This window comes from Verruconis gallopava, assembly GCF_000836295.1.
Source record: "Verruconis gallopava strain CBS 43764 unplaced genomic scaffold supercont1.10, whole genome shotgun sequence".
NCBI classification, from domain to species: domain Eukaryota; kingdom Fungi; phylum Ascomycota; class Dothideomycetes; order Venturiales; family Sympoventuriaceae; genus Verruconis; species Verruconis gallopava.
The window spans coordinates 247,716-268,096 of record NW_015622146.1 but is presented as its reverse complement, the minus strand read 5'-3'; the positions used below and the strand labels follow the sequence as shown (position 1 = coordinate 268,096).

General features: G+C 50.7%; 9 protein-coding genes across 13 annotated transcripts; 5 read left to right on the top strand and 4 right to left on the bottom strand.

Moving 5' to 3' along the window:
• Nucleotides 1-31: 31 nt before the first annotated feature.
• Nucleotides 32-1,514, bottom strand: PV09_03742 (uncharacterized protein). Its single transcript, XM_016356978.1, has one exon. The coding sequence runs from the start codon at nt 1,090-1,092 to the stop codon at nt 340-342; it is 753 nt and encodes a 250-aa protein (XP_016215067.1). The 5' UTR covers nt 1,093-1,514; the 3' UTR covers nt 32-339.
• A 1,179-nt stretch (nt 1,515-2,693) lies between these two features.
• Nucleotides 2,694-3,379, top strand: PV09_03741 (uncharacterized protein). The gene has a single exon (XM_016356977.1). It carries the CDS (start codon nt 2,826-2,828, stop codon nt 3,354-3,356), a length of 531 nt encoding a protein of 176 aa, XP_016215066.1. The 5' UTR covers nt 2,694-2,825; the 3' UTR covers nt 3,357-3,379.
• Nucleotides 3,380-3,417: 38 nt separating this feature from the next.
• Nucleotides 3,418-5,686, top strand: PV09_03740. 5 transcript variants are annotated; one of them, XM_016356972.1, is made up of 7 exons: nt 3,418-3,604; nt 3,683-3,775; nt 4,098-4,111; nt 4,171-4,489; nt 4,549-4,605; nt 4,777-5,082; nt 5,300-5,686. In XM_016356972.1, the coding sequence occupies exons 1-7, from the start codon at nt 3,566-3,568 to the stop codon at nt 5,324-5,326; spliced, it is 855 nt and encodes a 284-aa protein (XP_016215061.1). In that variant the 5' UTR covers nt 3,418-3,565; the 3' UTR covers nt 5,327-5,686. The 5 variants fall into 5 exon arrangements, with proteins under 5 accessions (XP_016215061.1, XP_016215065.1, XP_016215063.1 ...); XM_016356976.1 differs by having other exon boundaries at nt 4,098-4,489; XM_016356974.1 differs by having other exon boundaries at nt 3,683-4,489.
• Nucleotides 5,687-5,714: 28 nt separating this feature from the next.
• On the top strand, nt 5,715-8,365 carry PV09_03739 (NADP-specific glutamate dehydrogenase). Its single transcript, XM_016356971.1, has 5 exons — nt 5,715-6,357; nt 6,455-6,730; nt 6,789-7,075; nt 7,135-7,886; nt 7,947-8,365. The coding sequence occupies exons 1-5, from the start codon at nt 6,312-6,314 to the stop codon at nt 7,951-7,953; spliced, it is 1,368 nt and encodes a 455-aa protein (XP_016215060.1). The 5' UTR covers nt 5,715-6,311; the 3' UTR covers nt 7,954-8,365.
• Nucleotides 8,366-9,613: 1,248 nt separating this feature from the next.
• On the bottom strand, nt 9,614-11,055 carry PV09_03738 (uncharacterized protein). Its single transcript, XM_016356970.1, has 3 exons — nt 10,688-11,055; nt 10,119-10,637; nt 9,614-10,063 (listed from the first exon to the last, which is right to left on the bottom strand). The coding sequence occupies exons 1-3, from the start codon at nt 10,763-10,765 to the stop codon at nt 9,869-9,871; spliced, it is 792 nt and encodes a 263-aa protein (XP_016215059.1). The 5' UTR covers nt 10,766-11,055; the 3' UTR covers nt 9,614-9,868.
• A 1,639-nt stretch (nt 11,056-12,694) lies between these two features.
• On the bottom strand, nt 12,695-14,049 carry PV09_03737 (eukaryotic translation initiation factor 3 subunit F). Its single transcript, XM_016356969.1, has 3 exons — nt 13,870-14,049; nt 13,100-13,812; nt 12,695-13,045 (listed from the first exon to the last, which is right to left on the bottom strand). The coding sequence occupies exons 1-3, from the start codon at nt 13,975-13,977 to the stop codon at nt 12,850-12,852; spliced, it is 1,017 nt and encodes a 338-aa protein (XP_016215058.1). The 5' UTR covers nt 13,978-14,049; the 3' UTR covers nt 12,695-12,849.
• Nucleotides 14,050-14,165: 116 nt separating this feature from the next.
• Nucleotides 14,166-16,705, top strand: PV09_03736 (uncharacterized protein). Its single transcript, XM_016356968.1, has 2 exons — nt 14,166-14,287; nt 14,337-16,705. The coding sequence occupies exons 1-2, from the start codon at nt 14,184-14,186 to the stop codon at nt 16,330-16,332; spliced, it is 2,100 nt and encodes a 699-aa protein (XP_016215057.1). The 5' UTR covers nt 14,166-14,183; the 3' UTR covers nt 16,333-16,705.
• Nucleotides 16,685-18,259, bottom strand: PV09_03735 (uncharacterized protein). The gene has a single exon (XM_016356967.1). The coding sequence runs from the start codon at nt 18,132-18,134 to the stop codon at nt 16,902-16,904; it is 1,233 nt and encodes a 410-aa protein (XP_016215056.1). The 5' UTR covers nt 18,135-18,259; the 3' UTR covers nt 16,685-16,901.
• Nucleotides 18,260-18,388: 129 nt separating this feature from the next.
• Nucleotides 18,389-20,281, top strand: PV09_03734 (uncharacterized protein). Its single transcript, XM_016356966.1, has 2 exons — nt 18,389-19,912; nt 19,964-20,281. Exons 1-2 carry the CDS (start codon nt 19,557-19,559, stop codon nt 19,998-20,000), a joined length of 393 nt encoding a protein of 130 aa, XP_016215055.1. The 5' UTR covers nt 18,389-19,556; the 3' UTR covers nt 20,001-20,281.
• Nucleotides 20,282-20,381: the final 100 nt, after the last annotated feature.

The window sequence follows — 20,381 nt, the reverse complement described above, 5'->3', positions numbered from 1 at the left end:
GCTTAGCACGGACCACAGCCCTGGCAAATGTGGGGGAATACACGAGTAAGCGAAGAGTCCGCCACTGTGACAGCGGAACCGTTGCTTGCATTATATACTAGCTTGTCTCTTTGGAAGGAGTGAAAGCTTGAAGGTGTACAAGGTGGCGACAGACATCGCCGACAACCATTTGATACCGGATGCAGAATCACAAAAATGACAGCAAACAGTACTGGGATATCCCCGCTGGAGAAAACGCCGTACGCTCAAAATCTGCGTAATTATACAAGCATTTGCCTCGCCACCAGAATGCCAATCGGCTTCCTACTCGCAGCGATTCAGCTGGTGATTAGACTCATGTCAAACAGAATTGCCCCTTGACTCTGGAGCCATGGCGACATCGGGATCCCTAGGCCCTACCATCCAGTCTTCCATCGCAAGCCATTTGCTCCACTCCCTTTCGGCGTTCTCGATCTCCTCGATCTTGACATTTTGTAGCGGTCTGACGAACGGGATCAATTGGTCGGGGGGCATGTCGTACTGATACTTGACCTTCGCCCAGCCGACGCTCTTGGCCGTAAAAAGGAAGTTGCGTCGTTCAACCTCCTGCAGATCGCCAACGCCGCGTCGCCAGTCGTCGCCGAAAAAGCCATGTAGAATGCCATCCGTGTCGAATCCGGTGGCTACGAGTCGTCTGATGAAGGGTATTAATGACACCCACGAGGCGGCGGTCTGTGGTTGAGGGCCTATGCCGTGCCTTGAGTAGGGTGAGGCATATGTGCTTGGGCTCGGGATGCCGGATGGAGCATACCGACCGCTTCCCATGACCGGGTGGTCTGTCCACTGGAAAGGTAGGCGGATATTGATGAGGGCTGCGACGGCCTGAACCATGGAGTCGTGCTGGGACCTGTCGAGGAAGAACTTGAGACAACTCTGGTAGGCGGCGTGCCAGGCAAAGATGTCGAACTCGGGCCGCTCGGCCAGGAAGGTGGGCATTGGAGCGGCTCCTCCGTTTGGCGAGCCATGGTAGGTGCCGTTCGGCGAGGAGCCCGCGTAGGATGGGACGCCCACGGAGGCGCCAGTTTGGCCGATGACGTTGGTGTTGAAGGCCATGCCCCCACTCTGCGGTAGCCGGAAGCGTAGCTAAAGCAAGGCCGGCCGCACGGAGCGGTCCTGGGACTCTGGGAAGCAGACGGCCAGGCACGAGAACGGGCTGCGAGCGAAGCTAACGTGGCACAAGAATGGCAGAACGGCGAGGTTGGCCAGCGTGAACAGCGCGAGGCTCCGCGCTGGTCCCGGGGCGAAAGCACAAAGCGCAGAGCTGCGTGATGGGGTGAGCCGGAGGGATCGCAGATGCCGGGGCGCGAATGCGATCAAGTTGCAGCGACGTCCGCGCAGGAAGGAGCGGAGCGGCAGGCCTAAATATCCAGCAAGAGCGCCTGCCAAAGGCGGACGAGCATGGATGCTCAGCAAGCTAGAAAAAGAAGTATGGACAGAAGGAAGCACCGCCGGCGTCTGCGTCCGGACCGCGATTATTTCAATGGCAGTCTTTGTCTCACAGCGCCCGACGGGGGCTCATGACAACATGCTGGAGCGCAGAAGCGCCGCTTTAGTCCCAGCGTCTTGGGCTCGCCAGGGTCTGCGATCGGCTCTGCGTGTGGCGCTTGGGTGGTGTTCCTGGGCTGGCAGCCACCGATGGCTGATGCGACGCTTTTGCCTGCCCGCGCTCGCCCCGTCACGCCCGGTATGGAGATGGTTGTTCTCGCCATGGCACGTCGCGTCCTGTTGCCAGCACATTTGGACCGCATCCCGCGCCATTCTCGCTCCTCGTTTTGCAGTCGAGCGAGCAGCGGCACGCACGCACGCAGGACCGCCTGTTGATGTGCGACTCGCCTTTCTTGCCTCCAACTTTGTCCATCGCTCTCGGCCCTGCGCCTCTCGCTTCTCCTGTCGCTGCGACTACTTCTGCTGCTGCTGCTGCTCCTGCTGCTGCTTCTGTTGCTGGCGCCGTCGCTAACCTGCCAACTACGGCCATGGCTGCGGACTTCTGTTACTGCTCGTCTCTGGAATGTGCCCTATGTGACCTCTCTCCCTTTCTTTGCTCCCCACACACATCCACGCTTCCAATCGGACCTCATTCGCGCCCCTGCTGCAAGGCCTGGATCCAGAGCGGCGCCATGGAGCAGGGTCTTTGATCACGGTCGGTCTTGTCCGACTGGAGGCCTCGACCAGAACCACACGCAAAAAACGCACGCATGGTGATGCCTTTTCCTCCTCGAATCTGCGCTTGTTGACGACGGCCGACGGAGACGGTCTGCTAGGCTGGCCGCGCTACCCAGCCGCAAAATGTCATTTTGCAAGGGGGGAGGGGCGACGGGCTTTGAGATGGCTCTCTGTCGCCCCGTCGAAACAATGGACACTACTGACAGAGAGCCGTTGTAGCGGGCAGTCGAGCATCGATCCGATTGGTCTCTCTCCAGAAGCGCGTCATTGGGCATGCGAAAAGGTTCGTCGACGGTGCCATTCCCGTCGTGCTCTTTGGGTCTGGTTGCATCAACGGCGACTGAACGCCCAGCGATTTCTTTTTTATGGTCGCCGAACACTGCGCAAGATCCTGCAGCCTCACGGGCGCCTTTTTCTGACAATGGAGATCATTTGTCCCCATCCTTGTCACCTACAGCTGGTCGCTCTGCAGCTCGCAAACTAATGCGTCCTTGTTTCGAGCGCCATCCAAAGATGCTTTCGGTGCCCGCAACCTGTTGACGGCGCCATGGAGCTACCAAAATGCGCGCGACGTGCTTTGAGCCCGCTGTGGCAACGAACAGCCAGCTGAGACACAGCATCGCATGCTTGGCTCTGGCCGCTTGAAAGCTACTCAGCCCGCCCAGCAGGTTGGTAATCCCGATCGTCTGGACGAATTCGTGCTTCGTGCGACGATGAGCCGCTTCTTGATCTTAAGCGATCTTTCGTCGTCATCTCTCGACAACATGCATGGTGTGAATGGAGTATTCAGCCACGACGGAAGACTCGTAAAAGCGTGTCTGGAATTGCTCATCCCCCTGCCGCAGTGCTGTGCCCGCGCCCAGACACGTCCCGCAATCCTTTGCCAGTTCCCATCATGCTGTCCTTTGGCCCGTGCCGTCACCGTCTTGCTCGATAGCGCCTGTATCAAACTGCACCAGACTTTCGAGCATACAGAGGCTTGCTTGTGGTACGGAAGCGGCTTTGGCGGCTTCGAAATCGGCAAAGAGCCGCAGTTTGACGTCGGCATGGCACGAAACAAAACACCTGCGGCTTTCCGAAGCCCGTTTTCTCCACTGTACTCTCATGTCCAAACACACGACCAGAAGAGAGACATGCCACTTTATGCAAAGTAGTCCAGATAGGGAATAAACGCGAGAACGAAGCAAACGGTTTTGGTTTTTTCTTTTTTTTTTCTTTTTTTTTTTCCCTTCGAACCTTTTCCAGCCACCCGGCTATTCGCTGCTTCTCGCTGCTTCGACAGCCCAAACTCTCTGCATCTCCGTCTCCTTTGTCTCCTTTCATAGCCGTTTCGCCTTGTTGCCCAAGAAACCGTCTCTCTGTGATGGCCAATCAAACATTTTCCCTCGCTTCGCAAATCAAGGTCAGCTTCGGATTGTGACACTGTTCGATTTATAGAAAAAAAAAAACTACGTATGCAAAACTGACAGGTCGTTGGTAGCTGTACGATGGTATTAGCATGCCCCGGATCCATCTTGGGGTTTACCTTATGTCAGGCCCGGAGGCAAAGGAGGCCTGTCAGATAGCTTTGGAAGTGAGTCTCTTTTCATTCCGGTTCCCCGACCCTCCATCGCGAGGTGCGAAAAATCGATGGATGTACAGGTAGCGTCTTTGATTGGTTGGCCTGACATGTACGGATTCCAAGCTTTGGAGCATGCACAAGGCGGAAGACCTGCAAGATCTCAAGACAGGTCGAAGATCGTGCAGATATAGCAGCGGTGGGCAGTAGATCGATTGAAAGCGTCCAAGTACTGTTTGAGAACCTGCCTCCATTGCAAGCGTTCATCACCAGCCGTTACAATTTTGCGGGGTTTTCTTGACACTACGAGCGGACGTCACTAACGTGGACCATGTAGGCAGGCTACCGAGGGTTCCACACCAAGTCTCGAATGGATGAGGTCGAAATTGAGAATGCTGACGAGTGGAAAGGATCGATTCGGCACAGATGTACGATAACGAGAAGGAAGTTGGCCAGGCGATAAAGAACTTCCTCTCAGAAAATCCCGACGTCTCACGAGAAGACATCTGGTATACGACCAAGCTGGCCGCCAATGGCTCATATGATCACGCTCGCAGGTCCATTAAGCGAAGCCTCAAATTATGCGGTCTAGGCTACATTGACCTGTTCTTACTTCACTCTCCGTACGGCGGAAAGGAGGCTCGACTCGAGTCCTGGAGAGCTATCGAGGATGCGATCGAGGCTGGGGAAGTGCGAACCGGTGGAGTAAGCAACTACGGGATCAAACACGTATGTCCTGTTGCACTGAACAAGTTTGTAGCCAATCACATTGACGCCGTCGTCTTTAGCTGCAAGAACTGTTTGATTCAAAGCCACGCGTTTTTCCCGCCGTCAACCAAATCGAGGTGAGCACGAAGGATTCATGATTCAACGACACCCATGACACGCTCCGCTACGTGTTGAATTTGGCGGTTTGATATATGGGATCTGCGGCTCTGCGATTCTATCAAAGAAACCTAACCTTTCCCCCATTCGCCGGTGCGTTTGTCGGCGTGAGCGTCTAACTGGCTAGATAGGTACACCCCTTCAACACACGTACGCAAATTTGCGACTTCTGCAAGGAAAAAGGCATCGTGGTGCAGGCCTACGCTCCTCTCGTTCATGCTTTGCGGATGCAACATCCCGTCATAGTCAGCCTAGCAAAGAAGTACTCCTGTACTCCAGCTCAACTCCTTGTTCGCTGGTCTCTACAGCACGGTTATGTGCCGCTTCCTAAAAGCGTCAAGAAGAGCAGAATCATCGAAAATGTGCAGATCGAAAGCTTTGAAATTGGACAGGACGACATGAAGGTCATGGATGGGTTGGACGAGTATCTCGTGACGGTAAGTGACATGCCACGAGCTGAGTCACATATTTGTCGACCACTTTGCGTAAATTCCCGATGGGCGGCGCCGGCGGCGACTAGTTGCGGCCGGCCAACGCCATCGTGTGTGTCTGAACTGTGACTCAACCGGAGCAGAGGCCAAGCGAGTGTCTTGCAGCCGGCTTTCTCGAATATGCAAGGCTGAAGGGTGGGAAAAATCGTCTGACTTTTCTTAGGATTGGGACCCAGTAGACACACCATAATGGGCGAACTCGGGCGTGACTCTTCCGGATCTCTGGCTCAACGTGGGCTGAAACGGTGAATCACGAGGGCACTTTCTTGACACGGTTTGCTCCAGTTCAATTTGTGTAAGGAAATGCCCATTCTCACTGCCGTTCAGCCTTACCGTGTGGGATGGCGTTGTCTGTTTGAGCAAGGGAGCGCAAATTTTCATGCGAGGCTGAGGATATGCAGGCTGAAGGCAGCAAAGTTGCGCGATACCGGAGAGAGCGATCCGCGGTCCGCGCGGTGATCCGTGCGATCCCGACAAGGCTTCGCGAGCGAACATCGTCCCCCGTCGCAGTAAAGTTCCAGAAGCATGGAAGACGCATCCTTGCAACTTATGACCGCAGTGCTTTTTTTTTCCTTTTTTTTTTTTCGTCAGCGTGCCTCCACGGAGAGAGTGAGAGCTCCTTGAGCGCGCTATGCACAAGCTCCCCACTGTTTGCCGCAATTCCATCGAGTAACGCAAGCAGAGCGTGCCGAGCATGACAATTGCGCATGAGCGCAGCTTTCGTCCCTCGCCCTCATTGGCTGCTTGCTGAGCTCTTATCTCTCTCCTCCACGGCAGCTCCCAGTACGTCTCTATCAAAACACTATGCACGTAGAGAAATTTTTGAATCCCGATGAGCGGCCATTGATTGCGCCCGCGCTCCGCAACAGGCGAGAGATCTGAGGGTCTGGATCTTCGGCCACTGCAGGAGCTATGCGCGACTTCGCAAGCTTGACGTAAACGTGGTGTAGCTACTACGTGGGCAGACTGTAAACAGTAAGCTTTCGGGAGCTCGTGTTGTCTGCTTGCTACGCATATAAGAGCTGCTGTTGGACCTGCTCGACCAGTTCAGGAGCTATCTACCACCTATCGAAGCTGCCATACTATCAATTGAATCTTCGCACTTGGCTCCTTCGCTGACCTTCACATTCCCAACACATTTTTGCCCTCCAAAGCAACCAGGCTCGTCGAACACAATGTCGAACCTTCCATCCGAACCAGAGTTTGAGCAGGCTTATAAGGGTGAGTTTAGAGCACGCGACAGCGATCATAAGATCCTCCTGAGCCGAGCTCCCCAGCAGTCTGCCTTCGTCTCTCCCAAGCTAACGGTGCCCGTCAGAGCTGGCCTCCACCCTCGAGAACTCCACTCTGTTTGAAAAGAACCCTGAGTACAGAAAGGCCCTCCAGGTCGCCTCCATTCCAGAGCGCGTCATTCAATTCCGCGTCACCTGGGAGAATGACAAAGGCGAGGTCCAAGTCAACCGCGGATACCGTGTGCAATTCAACTCTGCCCTTGGTCCATACAAGGGCGGTCTTCGCTTCCACCCAACCGTGAACCTGTCTGTCCTGAAGTTCTTGGGCTTTGAGCAGATCTTCAAGAACGCATTGACCGGCCGTGAGTATATGACCATGAGGTAACGCACAAGTGGCATTAGACTGACTCTTGTGGCCAGTGCAGATGGGCGGTGGCAAAGGCGGCGCCGACTTCGACCCTAAGGGAAAGTCGGACAACGAGATCCGCAAGTTCTGCGTGGCCTTCATGAGGGAGCTCAACAAGCACATCGGAGCTGATACTGATGTTCCGGCTGGCGATATCGGCGTCTCATCACGTGAGATTGGCTGGATGTTCGGAACCTATCGTCTGGAAAAGAACAAGTGGGAAGGTGTTCTTACTGGTAAGGGCGGTAGCTGGGGCGGCAGTTTGATTCGACCAGAGGCTACAGGCTACGGTCTTGTCTACGTAGGTCTTGCCTTGAACATCTTTGTGACCAGCCGGATCGATCTGACAACGAAGGACAGTACGTCGAGCATATGATCAACTACGCCTCTGGTGGCAACAGCGGATTCAAGGGCAAGAGGGTTGCCATCTCAGGCTCTGGCAACGTTGCACAGTACGCTGCACTTAAGGCCATTGAGCTTGGCGCTACCGTTGTCTCCCTGTCGGACTCAAAGGGCTCTTTGATCGCCGAAGAGGGTGGTGCGATCACCCCCGAACTTGTTGCTGAGATCGCCGCTCTCAAAGTTGAGCGCAAGGCCCTCGCTGAGCTGGCCAACACCGCTGCGCACAAGGTCACTTACAAGGAGGGCGTTCGTCCATGGAAGGAGGTCGGTAAAGTTGACGTTGCTCTTCCATGCGCCACCCAGAACGAGGTGTCTGGTGACGAGGCCGAGTCACTTACTGCAAACGGCTGCCTCTTCATCGCAGAGGGCTCCAACATGGGCTGCACGCAAGAAGCCATCGATGTATTCGAGAAGGCCCGCAAGGAGAAGAAGGACAAGGGCATCTGGTATGGCCCAGGCAAGGCTGCCAACGCTGGCGGTGTCGCCGTCTCTGGTCTCGAGATGGCGCAGAACTCGTCCAGGATAAAGTGGACTGCTGAGGAGGTCGACGCTAAGCTCAAGGACATCATGAAAAACTGCTTTGACAACTGCCTCGAGACAGCCAAGGAGTTTGTTACCCCAGCAGAGGGCGAGCTTCCTTCCCTGGTTGCTGGAGCCAACATTGCAGGCTTCCGAAAGGTTGCTGCCGCCATGAAGGACCAGGGTGACTGGTAAGTTTGCTGCCCAACTGTTTCGCCTTGAAATCTTCGGAATCCTGACGTATACACCAGGTGGTGAGCGGTGGCTCTTGCACGAATACCTCCACACATCCACCCGTGGACATGCATGTGTTTAGATCGTGGTCTTTCGCACGTCCTAGAATCGCCTCAGAGTTGACGGAGGCCGTGTCCTTGGCTGTACGGTCATTTTAGATATCCATTGTACATATTACGGACATGAATGATAGCGATACTTTTGGCTTTTGCTTTTTGACCGAACAGTGCTGCAAAGTCGCCAAACATGTTGCTAAAAGCGGATAGAGTCTCTAAAGTGCGCCCAAGGGCAGTCCTGCAGATGTAAACGCCGCGCGGATTGCTGCGCATTTTGTCGCGTCCCCCACAAGCTGTGTATTGCAGGGCGAGACATCCCGGCATAAGATGAGAGAATAATTTTTTCTAAAAAAAAATTGAAGCGGAAACAATTCACGTCGTTTAAAATAGATACAAGCACATTCCTTCTCCCATCCCACCTCGCACCCAAACGTCACGCTCAGCATTACCCAATGCCATTTTCAAACCGTGGCCGAACCTGTCACCAGACGGGCGTGACAAGGAGCGATAAACATCGACCCTTATCCATGGGCATCGGTGTAAGCCACAGTTCGTCTCCATGCCTGTCATTTTACGCGTCGCGCCACGCAGGAGAAGGCGGGGGTGAGGAAGGAAGGAATAAAAAGAAAGAAGAAAAATAAAAAAGCAAAACTCTCTCCCAGGCGTTCAGGACCACGAGCGAAACCTGTTTTTTTTTTTCTCCCTCTCCCCTTTATGATTACTTTTTTTTTTCCCTCTTCTCCCTTCAAACGGGGATCTGCAACAATTGTTCGGCGCCTCCTTTTTCCCCCACCCTAACTGTGAGGCTCTGGAGTACATGTGGCCTTGAAAATTTTATTTCTCCCTCCTTTCGATGTCGCTGCTTTAAAGGTGCGGAGTGAGCTCCTGCGAGTCCAGCTCGGCCTCGCGCCGGACTACTGGGGAACTTCAGAGCCAACCAATTGGTTTGGCCTTGGATCGCGAAGGCGGATACGGACACCGGGGCCTTTGTCGAGTTCGAGCCCCTTGCATTGGCTTTGTAAACGTATGACTTCATCAACGTGGGCATCTTCTGTGGTTTCGTTTCCTTTTCCAATCCGTCCTCTCGCAGCTTGTGTGTATTTTGGTGTTTCATGGGGCTGCGAGCCTCAATGAGGCTTGAAATCTGCTCTCCATACTTGCGAGGCCCCTCTTCGAGATTGGCAAATGTTGCGGCGACAAAAGGAAAGCGGCCCATACCCATGGCCGCTTCTCTTCCCTCACGTGACGGTTTTGGCTGGCGTTCCTCAGTTACTGAGAGCGAAAAATGGTAAGCTGTGGTCCGACTGCACTTTGATCCAGCAACTTAAGAGGTAGAATGTTGCCAAGGTCGTAGAAATATTCCTGCTGTGAAAGTAAAAGCATGGAGGAATGCGCTTGTTCAATAGCCACGCCAAAATCTATACAAAGACAAGGCAAAGATGGTCGTCCGACCACTGTGCCATTTCTTAAGAAGGATTTCTCTGGGATGACGTCCGGAGAAAGAAAAGTTCTCAGTTAGACCGTGTTCGTTTACCTTGGACGCAATAGCAGTCCGCGCATCAGCAATTTACGAGCACGACAAGAAAAAGTGAAAGTTCGAATTGTTCCATTCAAGAAACGTCTACACACCTTGTTTCAAAGAATATTGATCCATATGCAACCGCTAGACGCAGAAGGGCTCATTCCCCGTCCGTTCCTAGCCTAATATACTCCAATGAGTGGCAAGCCTCCCCTCAACCTCAAATCTTAAAGGTCTCTGACACATACAGATACAATTGGGTCTCCAAATCCAAAGAGAAAAGTGCGCTTACATTATATCCAAACATCACGTTTGGAAAAACACAAGTCACCAAGCTCCATCCCTCGTTGGCACCAAAGTTTCTTCATTTGCCCTCGGAGAACAACAACGGTTTTGGCCGTGACCACTCATCACAAGGACAGAATCTCCAGACGCCTCGATTGCGCTTTGAGGTCCAGTGTTTAACGAGATACCGGAACACTTTAGGAACGGGGGGGAACTTTCCTCCGCTCTGAAACGAGGCGTCGTGGCAGCCGAAGATGGTAGGTATGGTGTCATACTAAGAGAACAAATGTTAGCTATGATGACCAACCCTGCACACGCGATGGGCTTACCAAACCAGCGAAACCGATCTTTTTGGCCTCCTCCTCCAACGCCTTCCATGCCCGCTTCAAGGCCTTCTCATTGAACTGTCCCAGCTTCAGGAAGAGGTCAATCTCCTCCACGAGATGAGTATACATGACGGGCATGAAGGAATCAAGACACTGCTTCATCGCATCCCAAGTCCACTTGCTCGGATCATTCTGCATAGTTTTGGCCATTTCCCAAATTATCTCAAGACCGTCATGGAACTGTGCGTGCTGTTCCGTGGCGACGCTTAGGAACCCTGGCTCTCCAATCTCTTTCTCGATCTCAGGGAAGCCTACTGTTTCTTCTACCTTGTGGTGGTGGTGTAAAACGCGGATCAAGAAGTCTGTGAAAAGGAGAAAGTCTTTGACGTCTTGCGGCCTGTAATCCGGCTGCCCATAGGACGGAATGTGAGGACCTTGCAACAGGATCGAGTTGAATCCCCGAATGAAACAGTTATGTACGAACGCCATTTCGTTTGCCATCTCGACCGCATAATGAACTTTCTGAGACGAACACATCAGGGTGGAACGGTGAACAATATACGGCAACTTACCACACCACCAGATGATGCAGGTATTGGAATGAGCTTGTATGGCCCTTCCACCCACGGCGCATTCGAATTCATGCCCATTTCCTTCTCAGCAAGTCGAATAAACGAACTTCGTCCTTGCGCGCAAGGTCAAGTTTTGTGCCTATGCGGGCTGAGGTAAACAGCCCTTTCTCCAATCGAACTCGAGGAATTTGAAAGCGACTGATGAGCGATATCCATTTTACGACAGCGTTCTCGTCCATATAAAGTTCGCCCAAGCTTCGCACACGGTGGAAGCGAATAAGATACGATGCATGCGTCGATCACAAGTCGGCATTAAATAAGCACTAACTGGCTCAGCATCACCCGTCCAGGCCATGCACGAGACACACGGCTGAAATTGTAGTTGAACGACATCGAACAGCCCACTATTGCAGAATTGATCAAATCTCGACAAAAGTCCATGCATTAGCAAGGATTTGTAAGAGCTCCGACACTTAGCGAGGCTAATGAGTGCAGCACCTTAAGTTTTTCTACATATCAATTCACCAAAATATCTGACTGTCCCAAATACGTTGGAGTCAGCTTGCGTTTGTGTTTAAGGAGTACCCATGCTTCCCAATACGAGATGCTACGCTTGTCAACATTAGATTTCAGCAAAGGGCTTGGGATGGCCCCCAAAAGGATGCTAATCAAGCCAAGAAGCAGAGCCTAAGCGACTGTATTTCTTCCACCAGTCCCGCACCTAATGAAAGCCTCCCTTTTTGTACAGACTCGGGGTTGGCTGGCACCTTAAATTGCTTGCAGCAGTATTCTTTGTGCGGTGCAGTAGAACTAATGCAACACTTGGTCGACGGTACGCCGACAAATCTAATTTCGAGGCCCAATCTATGCGGAACAAGATAGCACGAGCAAAAAGAGGCGATATAGCCCGTTCAGACACTGGACGCACTGGTACAAAGGGCATTGCACCAAGATGTTGATAACCGCCACTCCCTCTGCGGCCTAGCCTTTTTGCTTATCTTGATCCCTTGTTCAGACAACACACCTCAATCTAGAGGGCTTAACGGCAGTGCGCTGGTCCCCGGAGAGGTAGGATAACCACAGGAAATTCACTTCTATTGAATTCGTTCCTCCACAAGCAGGAACAGACGGGCTGAGCTCATGACAATACCAAACGTCTGGGAAACCGTAGGCGGGTGAGACAAGAAAAGCTCGTGAACTCATCGCGAGTAACAATTACTGCACGCTAGCTTATTTAACGTTCATATCGGCTGTTCGCCGTTGCGATTGTGCCATTTGCAACGTGAATATATATCTTTTCTGTATGCTGGATAAATCATCGGCCGGGGCGCTACCTTAGTTGACTGACAAGATACGAACCCAACTCTCGTCAGCGCTCTCGCGAAACGTCAAGCTTCGGCTGTCTTGCCTTTCCAGCGGCAGGTGCCCCCTTAAAGTGAACGAACACGGCAGCTGGTTCCATATTCTCTCATGCACGAGATCGACCCGAAAGCAAGGAGGCGGAATAAACTGCGGCAATCGGGCGTCACGTACAACTGGAGGATGGAAAGGAAGGCCGAGACGATTTCTGGGGGGGGGGGGGGGGCATCCTTACTCCGTTCCGAGCCCCGTGCAATCAATCGTTGATAGAACCCCGGCGCGAGTGTGCGCGGGACAATGGATAATGGCAAGTTTTCGGTCGTACAAGGACTGCTATAATGCAGCACATCACTCTTGTCTCCGTCAGAGCTAGGCAGGCTCGAACATCTTGTTCGCGGGCTGCTTGCGTTGACTGAGTGTGGGTAGATATATCTGAATTCTATTCAACTCATTGCGCATGAGAACATTCGCTGTACGCGGAGTGAAAGGATGTCAAGCGTATCTCGTTTGCAGATCATGCAAGAAACCCCTTCTGCCGGAACAGTTTCTCAGGCTACAGCTCCGCTACGTTCGTGGTGAGAATGGCGATCACGACTCATTGATTCATACGCTTACCAGACAAAGCTTCAAAGAATCCATGAGGAGAAATAAGGCATGAATGAGCTCAAATTGCAATCGGAAAGGCTCCTCGCCTTTTCCTATCTAACCTAATCGCGAAGGTTCCATTTGCGCCTTTCCATGAAACCCATAAGTTCTTTTCCCCATCACGTCATGCAGATATTCAACGTCAATAAAGGGGGATGCTATTGTTCTCTAGGCCTATTCCTTTGACCTCCACGTTTGTCCCGCTGACCGCCTTCTTTCTTGTCTTCGCCTCCTAGGTCTCCGGATCCCGGCTGTATCAGCGCGGCAGTTGCTAGTCTGTTCGAGAGATCGATCTGGGTTCGAATCGTGTTTGCGAGATAGGAGACGACGAGAACATCTTGGATGTGATTGTTACTGGTTTTACAGTTAGTCACGCTGATACGCGATGCCAAACGAAGGTGCACGTACAAGTCTCTTTCAATATCCGCCGCAGACACCTTTGGCGCTAGTGATAGAGTGTTCATGAGGAACTGTCCCAAAGCGCTGCTGGGCTCGGCTTCCTCGTCTAGAACGTTCTGAACGTATGTGCTCACACGTTCCAGCATCTCCAGCACCGATTCTACTGCCTTCTCCAGTGCCTCGATATCAGTCAATACCGCCTGGCTTCTATCTTCCTTGTCCTTCGCCGCACTAATCATTTCCAGGCCGCTCTTCTCCGCTTCTCCATACTTTATCTCATACGGAACTGGAATAAACAGCGCAGTGTCTGCCGCACGTTCTGCCGTTACTCCAATCGGCGCAGAAATGTATGTCCGGCATTCAACATCCTTTCCTGGAATCGTGCTCACGGTAAGGTGAACTGCCGGATGCGGCCATGTCCCATCTCCTTGTTGTCCGTAGAAGTTCTGGATAAGAGCGCTAAAGGTGTTGAGTTCCGAGCTCGTTGCATACCAACCCACAAGGACCTCCTTAGGATTTGCGCGTAAATGAAGTGCCAGCATCGTCTTCTGGTAATCCATGTCCACCTCAACCTGCTCCGTGTTCTCGGTATGGGGAACGGCATAGCAGTTAGCGATCGTGATTTCGGTGCCATCTTCACTGCGGGTGCCAAGCAGAGTGCCAATAACGCGATCTTGATCCGCAGGACGGCGCAGAGAATGGTCAAGAATTGAGAATATTGCCTGTTCTCACAGAATCAGTCATTGTCGCTTGGCAAATGGAATTTGAAGTGTGCGTACCTGTGGTTGAATCACCACATTAACAGGAGCCGTCGAAGGCTGCGCTCCTACTGGCGCAGGACCCAACGGTCTGGCCAAATGCAGAAACGAATCTGAATTCGCCATCATTGCACCGTAGATCCTGTGGTTTTTGGTGGGATTTAGCAAACACTCGTGAGATTTGTCGGCGACGGTGGGGTGGGTGTCGCGAAATTTGGAGAAAGGAATTTCGAAGCGAGGCTCTCTCGTGTGGGGAAATTTTTGCCGAACGATCTTACGCTTCGACGTCACAAAAAAAAAGTTTTGGTTCAACTCTTTGAGGCCGAAGACAAGCAATGGCGCCTGCGCTTGCAAAGAAGGGCAGAAGGAATGGAAGAAGAGAGCAGAGGAAACACAGAAAGACTTACGAGGCTTCGAGGTTACAGGATTCAGACAATGAGTACGAAAATAATGTTGCTGTCGGGTCGGTTTAACGCTAATGATTGCAGAGCTGAAAACCAAACTGAGGACGACCAAGAATTGAATCATTCGGATGACCATGCAGAAGACCTATCAAGCGAAGAAGACGATCTGCCTACGCAAAAACAAAATGCTTATGCTACACTGTTGCAGTCCTTCGGAAAGGTCGCGCAGGACGATGAGCCAAGGCGAAAGCGAAGGAAGTTGACTACCGGCATTGAAAAATCCGGCAGAAGTACACTGGATAATCACGCCCCTGGCAGTTTAGTTGACTCTGCAGTCGACCAGACTCTGGCTGAGGATCTTCAAGATGCAGTCGTTGACGAGCATGAGGAGGAAAGCGCAGACGAGGACGAAGACGCATCTGATGCATTCGATATTCATTTTGCGAATCCGGACCAGGATGAGTTATCTAAAAGGATCAACGAAATTTCTTCACAGCAGTGGCATTCAAACAGCCTCAATCTCAATGCAGGCAATACATGGAGAGTGTCTACGCCAGGCCCGGCAACTGCGGACAAGGCTAACGCTGTTACCTTACAATTCCCCCACCTATCGTCATTCAAGATCAAGCGGAAACTAAACTCTCAAGCATCTGATATCTTCAAAGAGCTCTCTGGCCCAGAGCAATCCTTTGCATCCTCACTGCTCAAGTACAACGACACATTGTTTCCAGCTCGTGCTGTTCCCAACTCAACCACCTTGCGAAATGTGACGTGTCTTCACGCATTGAATCATATATTCAAGACTCGTGATCGCATACTCAAAAACAACTCTCGGCTCGCCAAAGATGATACTCTTGAGTATCGAGACCAAGGATTCACAAGACCAAAGGTGCTGATTCTTCTTCCTACACGGCAGTCTTGCGTGAGATACGTTGAATCTATCGTCAAAATATGCCAACCTGAACAACAAGAAAATAAAAAGCGGTTCGAAGACTTGTATGTGGCAGATCTTGACTTAGGAATGGAGCGACCAGATGATTACAAAGAACTCTTCGAGGGAAACGACGATGACATGTTCAGGATTGGTATTAAGTTTACGAGGAAAACCGTGAAGTTTTTTACTCAATTTTACAACTCCGATCTCATCCTTGCTTCGCCGCTTGGTCTCCGACAAGCCATTTCGGGTAGGAAAGCAGATTCAGATTTCCTGTCCAGCATTGAGATCGTCATCTTGGATCAAGCCGATGCGTTGCTCATGCAAAACTGGGACCATGTCATCCACTGTCTTGATCATCTGAATCAACAACCCAAAGAAGCACATGGTTGCGACTTCAGTCGAGTCCGGTCTTGGTATTTAGACGGACACGCGAAATACCTTCGGCAAACAATACTACTAGCGTCCTATCTGGCGCCGCAGCACCTCGCTCTTTTCGCTTCACAAGCATATAACATATCCGGGAAGGCTGTCTACCAACCAGAATATACCGGTGCAATCCTTAGGCCCCAAGCTCTCGGTACCAGACAAACATTTCTTCGTTTTCTCTCCCCGAACCTAACTGATGATCCTACTGCCCGATTCAAACACTTCACTTCCACTATCCTCTCAAACGTCATAAAGATGCCCCGAAACCCAGACGGAAGCGGCCTTGGTCTCTTAATTTACATACCTGACTCATTTGACTTCCCAAGACTACGCAATCATTTTTCTTTCCATCCGTCTTGCACTAATATAAGTTTCGGCACTGTTGATGAAAATCATTCTCCCGCTTCAAGAGAGCTCCGCAGAGCAAGGAGTCATTTTGCGTCAGGAAGGCATTCAGTTTTGCTGTACACAGAGCGGGCGCACCATTTCTTTAGATATAAGATAAAGGGTGTGAAAAAGGTTGTGTTTTACGGTGTGCCTACCAATCCGATATTTTATGAAGAGGTGACCGCACTCTTAGAGCAGGAAGGAAAGAACGGAGACGTGAGATGCTTGTTCTCTAAGTGGGAAAGGGCAGCGCTTGAAAGAGTCGTGGGAAGTGAAAGAGTGGGGAAAATGGTTAAGGAGAAGGGTGGAGACATATTCGAGTTCCTGTGATATGCTACCTTTTAGATAGCTGTGCATGGTTTCCCATCTTATGCGTTCTAGACAGCTTGTCTTGAACACCATACCCAGACTCTCCATCAATGTTTTCTTGTGGGTTTGGAGAAGGAATACGCTGATATCGCACACTGTACTATGGAGAATGCGTGGCGTGTCCACCCTGTTCCTTCAGATTATGGCTTCTGTGGCTTTTTTCAATATCTTGTGAGACGTTGCTAAAATTCCCTTCTGCAGACTTGATTACTCATGTTTGTTTTTTATCTTTAGCGTTGGTCTATTTGATTTGCCTGACAACAAGATATATGCACAGGAAGCTCGACAGGCGGAGTTGTAGCTAGTCCAAAAAATAAAGTGATGAAAAGTTGAACTCCCTTTGTCCAAGATTCAGCTCTATGGTAATGGTGTATATCCCTTCCACCGTCACGACTCTTCGTTGTTAGCGAATTCACGCGTTTCAATTTCAAGCTTCCATGAATTGCAGGATTACAGAGAATGCATATTAGCTATGTACCCGAATTCCCGCCTTTTTGTTTCCAATCTCCTGCGGATTGTCGATTCAGAGATCATGCATACTTCTCCATGATTTCCTTAAGTTTGTCTAAGGGCAACCCCTCGGCGGTGCGGCCTTTGAACCCAACGGTAGTCTCCGCCATACACAATACATTATATATACTTTCCTCGACAGCATCAGCGCATGCCTCGAACAGCGAATTGATAGTATTGTCATCGATCATCTCCGTGCTCATGACAGATGGGACCCAAGGGTCGACACTTCTATGATTGGCTCCAACACTTTGCACTGGTATCTCTACACCTGTAGAGAAGGCCAGAAAAATGTCTCCGGAAGGATTATGGCCAACACCTCCAACTCTCGACAGGCCCACAGTTGCGCGCTTCGCCAGACGATTCAGCTGAGTGGGATGAAGTGGCGCGTCCGTGGCAACAATAGCTATTATGCTTCCGTCTTTAATGTCCTTGTAACGGTGGACGGCATCGATGGCAGATTTGAGTGTATAATTATTCTTCTCGTCTCCACGGGACTCCTTCGAAATCACTTCAGCGAGGATCCTTCCAACTGGCACGCCAGTGATCCTCAAATCTCCTAGCCTTCCATAGTTCGCCTGAACTAACGCTGCAACAGTGAAGGTCTGACTATTGCCTTTGGCATCCTGACCATTCACAACTCGGCTACTTGAGCCAGTACCACCTTTGAAACCATGGCACAGCATACCACATCCGCCGCCCGTGTTTCCCTCTCGTATAGGTGCGTTACTTACAGACTCGAGGCCGTAAACAATGTGCTCCGGTCTCACGCTCAATTTGCCAATGTCGTTCAGATAGCCATCAAAAGTCTCGGTGACAACAGGAAGCATGAACCAGTCACAACTGCCATCTTCATCGGCGTATTCGCGAATGCAGTACCTATAAATGCCTTCGTACGCCGCGCCTACGCCAAAGCTATTGGTAATGATGATTGGTGAATGTAGTAGACCAGTTTCTTCTATCCAATGAGTTCCTGTCATTTCCCCCGAGCCATTAAACCTGAAGATGCCGGCAAAGCAAGCTTTGTTGAAAAATTCCTTGCGTGGGAGAATTGTTGTAATACCGGTATTTATGGATCCATCAGGACAACCTTCTGCCGAGCGAATCTCTTGGGTATGAGCAAGAACGCCGGGAACATCTGTCAAGCTATTCCCAGGCCCAGTTGTGTATTTTCCCAAGTATAGTTCTGGTAACAATTGGCGCAGCCGTTTCTTTCTGGATGAGTGGGGTGCTGCTTGCAAAGTTACCTGCATATTGATTCTACGTTGACCAACTAGTACACAGATAGAGCTCTTTGAAAACGAACAACGAAACTGAAAATATGAAGGATAAATCTTGTGAGATTAATACTTGAAGTCTCTGCAAAACGTTCTGGAAGATCCCCCTTATGTGAAGGTGAGCTTGAGCTTGCCTAAATTTTACCGAGAGCTAGTTGCCCGTTCGGGAAGGAATGTACATCAGGTGTGTTGGAAAATCCCCGATCACGACACAGACAAACATTTACATACACAGGTACTATTTTTCCGAACTTTGGGGATCATATTCGACTCCACAACTCACGACACCGGCAAACCTTTTGAGAGAAGCCGTGGGATCTCAATTTCAACTTAAGCTGACACGATGGATGTTCAGCGTCTAAAAGCCCTAAACCAAGCAAAGCACTCTCGCTTGAGCGCAGGTCTATTTTTATCATGCCTGCATGATAAACCTGAATGGGCAAACCATTTCCTCCAACAAATGCTTCATATTCCCCGCATTTACTCGTTGGAAGGCCTACCCCTCGAGCTCGCGTTTAATACAAGCGGGCTGGCCCAAACCCCTCACAAGCGCTTGGCGACTGACAGATCTCGAGCTCCCAGAACAGCCGTCATAGACCCCAGCTTGGGTCGCTGATCATCAATCGGTTACGGTCTTGTATTCACCTGGACAAACTCTTCTTCTCTTGTCCAAAACTGTAGTTGCACCTGCGACACTGCTGGATCTCGGCCATCATGGACGGTCCTCCTAGGTTGCCCAAGAAGCCATGCGTGACAACAGAAGCCTGATGATTACTCAATATTGTAACTGCTACCGGACTCTTCTGGCACGAAGCTCGTGTTTACCACATACTTTCTTAGAGCCAAGATGGCCAAGCGATGCCAATTCTCTTGGAATACCAATTTCCCCAGTGTCCATCGTTAGACCTGAGTCTCGTATGCACAAAATCAATAGTCCTCCACGATCGCAGCAAGCTTCTGATGGCATCGAACACTTCAGAGCCTCTCTAAGCTCCTCGATCGCCTGTATTCTGGTCTCTAGTGCTCTCTTCTCTTGTTGCCTCACCGTCATGAGGTTGAGAATGTCTCCGAATGGTCGCTTGCTGAACATATTATGGGTCAGCCTCGCTTGTGGTTGAAGTTAGCAAACGAGAAGTCTGACTTGGCAGCTCTAAATGGTCTAATTGTGGATTTTGTGCGTACATTGCGACCATGTTCGCGCTTCTAGAGCGAAATCTTTGCCCTGAGAAAGGTAGCATGTGGTTTTAAACCTGGCTTCTTGTAAGATATAAGGTGGCAGTTTGTCCTTCGTCTCCGTTGCTCATTTTTCAACTCTACTATTCGAACAAAAATCTTTCGTACCCGCTTTGATTTATCTGGACATCCGTTGATATCAACCTTTCAACTTCAGCAGTTACCATGCTGTTCAAGTGTCTTATATTTGCCGTCTTTGCTTTTCTGGCAGCCGCTGCTCCGGGAGGTGACAAAGACTACAACGACAAGGATTGGGGCAAGAACCAGTGTTACATAAAACATGTGACATACTACACTACCGACTACAACTATGCGACAAAGGTCGACTATGCTTACACAACGAAGGTCAAGTCGTGGGAAGTGCCCTACGTGACCAAAGTTCCGGTAACGACCTGGGTTGAGACGAAGCTTACACAGACGAAATATAAGACCGACGTGGATAAGTATCCTGTCACTAAAATTGATAAGTATCCTGTCGTCAAATCAGAAGTTAAGGACCAGAAGATATGCAAGACGAAGTGGTCAGTACCAAGTACACCTCCATGTAAACCATGGTTCTAACATGTATCCAGGTGGGGTGATCACTGGGATTACGACAACAAGTGGTAGTTTGAATATGACATACAAAAGCCTACGCTGTTTGGTCAGATGTTTCACGACATGTCTTACGAATATGCACAAAACGTACAAGTTACTGGTCTGGTAAATGAATTTTCATTGGAGCTTGAAGCACAGCTGCTTGCGCGGAATAATGATGCAGGACGGCAGTCACTAAGAAAAATGGCCTAAAAGTTTGTCTGATAAGTTGGTAAAATGTTCAAGTCCGCACTAAAGGTCCATGTTTTCCTGTAAGATTTTAAATGATATACATTCTAAAATGTTATGTTGACCCCTGTTCTCTTTATACACTAACGAAATGAATCTTGCAAGCCAAGTATGCTGCTTTCGCCGTCCCATCAACTCATGGAAACCAAATTCCGGAAAAGGAAC

Excerpts from the sequence above, each read along its gene's own strand:
- PV09_03742 (XM_016356978.1), bottom strand. The coding sequence starts at position 1,092 with ATGGCCTTCAACACCAACGTCATCGGCCAAACTGGCGCCTCCGTGGGC.
- PV09_03741 (XM_016356977.1), top strand. The coding sequence starts at position 2,826 with ATGCTTGGCTCTGGCCGCTTGAAAGCTACTCAGCCCGCCCAGCAGGTT.
- PV09_03740 (XM_016356972.1), top strand. The coding sequence starts at position 3,566 with ATGGCCAATCAAACATTTTCCCTCGCTTCGCAAATCAAG. Across the intron at positions 4,490-4,548 it reads GCAACTACGGGATCAAACAC|CTGCAAGAACTGTTTGATTC; the intron begins GTATGTCCTGTT and ends CGTCGTCTTTAG. Across the intron at positions 5,083-5,299 it reads TGGACGAGTATCTCGTGACG|GATTGGGACCCAGTAGACAC; the intron begins GTAAGTGACATG and ends GACTTTTCTTAG.
- PV09_03739 (XM_016356971.1), top strand. The coding sequence starts at position 6,312 with ATGTCGAACCTTCCATCCGAACCAGAGTTTGAGCAGGCTTATAAGG. Across the intron at positions 6,358-6,454 it reads GTTTGAGCAGGCTTATAAGG|AGCTGGCCTCCACCCTCGAG; the intron begins GTGAGTTTAGAG and ends GGTGCCCGTCAG. Across the intron at positions 7,076-7,134 it reads CAGGCTACGGTCTTGTCTAC|TACGTCGAGCATATGATCAA; the intron begins GTAGGTCTTGCC and ends AACGAAGGACAG.
- PV09_03738 (XM_016356970.1), bottom strand. The coding sequence starts at position 10,765 with ATGGGCATGAATTCGAATGCGCCGTGGGTGGAAGGGCCATACAAGCTC. Across the intron at positions 10,638-10,687 it reads CTGCATCATCTGGTGGTGTG|AAAGTTCATTATGCGGTCGA; the intron begins GTAAGTTGCCGT and ends TGTTCGTCTCAG. Across the intron at positions 10,064-10,118 it reads AGATCGGTTTCGCTGGTTTG|TATGACACCATACCTACCAT; the intron begins GTAAGCCCATCG and ends TTGTTCTCTTAG.
- PV09_03737 (XM_016356969.1), bottom strand. The coding sequence starts at position 13,977 with ATGATGGCGAATTCAGATTCGTTTCTGCATTTGGCCAGACCGTTGGGT. Across the intron at positions 13,813-13,869 it reads ATGTGGTGATTCAACCACAG|GCAATATTCTCAATTCTTGA; the intron begins GTACGCACACTT and ends CTGTGAGAACAG. Across the intron at positions 13,046-13,099 it reads GCGGATATTGAAAGAGACTT|TAACAATCACATCCAAGATG; the intron begins GTACGTGCACCT and ends CTGTAAAACCAG.
- PV09_03736 (XM_016356968.1), top strand. The coding sequence starts at position 14,184 with ATGGCGCCTGCGCTTGCAAAGAAGGGCAGAAGGAATGGAAGAAGAGAG. Across the intron at positions 14,288-14,336 it reads TTACAGGATTCAGACAATGA|AGCTGAAAACCAAACTGAGG; the intron begins GTACGAAAATAA and ends TAATGATTGCAG.
- PV09_03735 (XM_016356967.1), bottom strand. The coding sequence starts at position 18,134 with ATGCAGGTAACTTTGCAAGCAGCACCCCACTCATCCAGAAAGAAACGG.
- PV09_03734 (XM_016356966.1), top strand. The coding sequence starts at position 19,557 with ATGCTGTTCAAGTGTCTTATATTTGCCGTCTTTGCTTTTCTGGCAGCC. Across the intron at positions 19,913-19,963 it reads AAGATATGCAAGACGAAGTG|GTGGGGTGATCACTGGGATT; the intron begins GTCAGTACCAAG and ends ACATGTATCCAG.